Below are 2624 nucleotides of genomic sequence, written 5' to 3' on the forward strand. Positions count from 1 at the left end.
AGCCCAGCCCAGCCTCTGGGAAATGGGCCACATTCTCAAGACACAAAACCACAAGCACAGCTTGTGTAGTTATCAAAAATTAAAATCTCGCGGATATCATTATGGGGACTGTGTTAAATTTCTAGACCAATTTAGGAGAAACTGATACTTTTTAAAATATCAAGGCTTCCTACCACTTCTCAATAGAATATATCTATTAGTTAAATTATTCCTTTATGGTCTTCAAAATCATTTTAGAAGCTTTTGTGCATTTTAAAGTTTATTCCTATGTATTTTATGGTTCTAGTTCATATTATAAAAGAAATCTCCTCTTTCACTATATGTCCTATTTGATGTTTGTTTGTATATAGAAAAGCTATTGATTTTTGTGAGATTTTATATTAATTTTAATAGCTTCTTAGGTTTTTACATGTTTTTTTTTTCTGGATGTTCAAAACTACAACTTATCATATATAAATAAATGATAAATTTGGCTGCCCCCAAAAAACAAAACAGAAGCACAGTGACACTGCTCGCTCTCACACATACACACACTCCTTGACACTCTCATATACTCTCTCACATACTGCTGCACATGCATGCAAGCAAACGCAGCCTCTCACACACACAAATTGTGTATGATATGGTCAGCCAGGCGGAGAGCAGCCATGGAGCCAGCTGCTCTTCCTTTGGCCTGGACACCAGAGTGGCCGCTCTGAGCAGGACCCAGTCTCCTTCTTCAGCTTCCCGAAACCCTGCCCAGCAGGGAAGTCTTCAGAGAGACACTGACCTCGGAGAAAACGCCTCTGGAATTGAACACCCTTACCTCTGCGTCAGAGCGATCTTCAGCTTGCTGTTCTCAGACTTCAGGTGTGCGTCGGCGGGACCCGCGTGAGAGGCCTTTTCATCATCTGTGCCATTGACACTGGATGCCTGGGGAGAAGATGGGGTTTCACACACAGACTCCTGGCCAAAGTGCATCAGCTCCCGCGTCACTGCACAGCCTTACAGTGGCGGCAGGTCAGGCGTGCACAAAGCCTGTGTACTTCATGGACAGGACAGTGCCCGGAGCCGTGATGTTTTACTCACACTTCACATGTAAACCTAACAAGCCTGGATGCGTGGTCTCCTTAAATAACACAGACAGAAGCCATAAATTAAAAGAGGAGGAAAGATTCATAATGAGGAACAAGACATGGTGAATGAGACAAGAGAAAAAATATTAGGACCTGAAACAACTTAAAAATCCTGGGGCCTGCAGAGAGTCAGATCAACACGCTCATTAAAAAATCAGGAATCAGATCTGGACGTCTGTTGTCTCCATTACTATTTAGCATTGTTGTGGATATTCTGAAATGCATTCTGTAATAATTCACTCCACATGGCAGTGAAGTCTCATCTGGCCTTGGATAAGATCTCAGAGAGATTGTTTAGCCTCCAATAGGCATAAAGGCAAATGAAGGAACCATGAAGGGAAGGAGGTATAAATCCTACTAATTATATTTCTGCGTTGCAAAAAAAAAAAAAAAAAAAGCCATAAACAAAACTAAAATGCAAACAAAAACTTGGGGGAAATGATCTGCTGCTAAATATTTGCAGTTACTCAAAACAAAATGTTAATACTGTTCCTATATCGAAATGCTCTTAGAGTCCTCATCTTTTAGGGCTGCACACTAAAATATTGATGAAGTGACAGGATGTCTGGGATCCGTTTTAAAACATAGTGGGAGGGAGAGGGGGACACATGAAATAAGGGGTCCTAAATTCCTAATTGTTAAAGCTGACCTATGGGTCCCTGGGCATTCACTGTGCGAATCTGCCTATGCCTATAGCTTTAGCTTTGTTCACATTCAAAAATGCCCCTGTTAAAAAACGAAGTCTCTGGAAATCAACAACAAAAACCTGATGCTTTCATTTTTAGAAAAAGGAAGGAATACACAATTGACATTTACAGAAGAAAAAATGCACAGAATCGATTAACATGAAAAATATTTAATCTCACTAGTAAAGAAATACAAAATGAAAAAGCCAATAAAATACATTTTTCTTCTGTCGAATCAACAAAACTTTGTTGGTGAGGGTGTGGGAGGAAAAACTGCTCTCATTCACTGCTGGTGGGGCTTAGAATTGTATACTTCTGTTCGCTAAGTCTGCAGTATTCATCAAAAGCTTTTAAAATGTCCCTACTTTTAACTCAATCCTTCCACTTCAAGAATTATCCCGCACAAACCATGAAATGCACAAAGATATGTGAGAACGTCCATCACAGTGATTATATTAATGAAGGATCAGAAACTACATAGACGTCCCAAATTATAGGCTAACGGGATAATTTGTGTTACAGACATTGGAATACTGTCTAGCCGATAAAGTAGTTTTGAAAAGGGATATCTGAAAACATGAGGGGATGATCATGACATAAAGTGAAAAAGAAAAGGTTAATAATAACCATATAAAAATATACTGGGAAACTATATTAAGAAGATATACATCAAAATATTAACAAATATCTTCAAGTGATGAGAAAGCAGGCAATTCTTATTCTCTTGTTCATAATATGTCATATTTTTAATATCTGCAATAAATACATATTGCTTTTAGAGTCAGAAAAAAAACCTACATTAAATGTTTTGGTAATTAGGTTG

General features: G+C 38.5%; 1 protein-coding gene across 1 annotated transcript in view; it reads right to left on the bottom strand.

Moving 5' to 3' along the window:
* The window catches only part of HOMER2 (homer scaffold protein 2), a 58713-nt gene that overhangs the window by 37511 nt on the left and 18578 nt on the right, over positions 1-2624 (bottom strand). The window contains exon 5 of the mRNA XM_015593451.2: positions 806-912. Coding sequence (XP_015448937.1) covers positions 806-912 — 107 coding nt within the window. The remainder of the gene's footprint in view (positions 1-805; positions 913-2624) is intronic.

This window comes from Pteropus alecto, unplaced genomic scaffold, assembly GCF_000325575.1.
Source record: "Pteropus alecto unplaced genomic scaffold, ASM32557v1 scaffold60, whole genome shotgun sequence".
NCBI classification, from domain to species: Eukaryota; Metazoa; Chordata; class Mammalia; order Chiroptera; family Pteropodidae; genus Pteropus; species Pteropus alecto.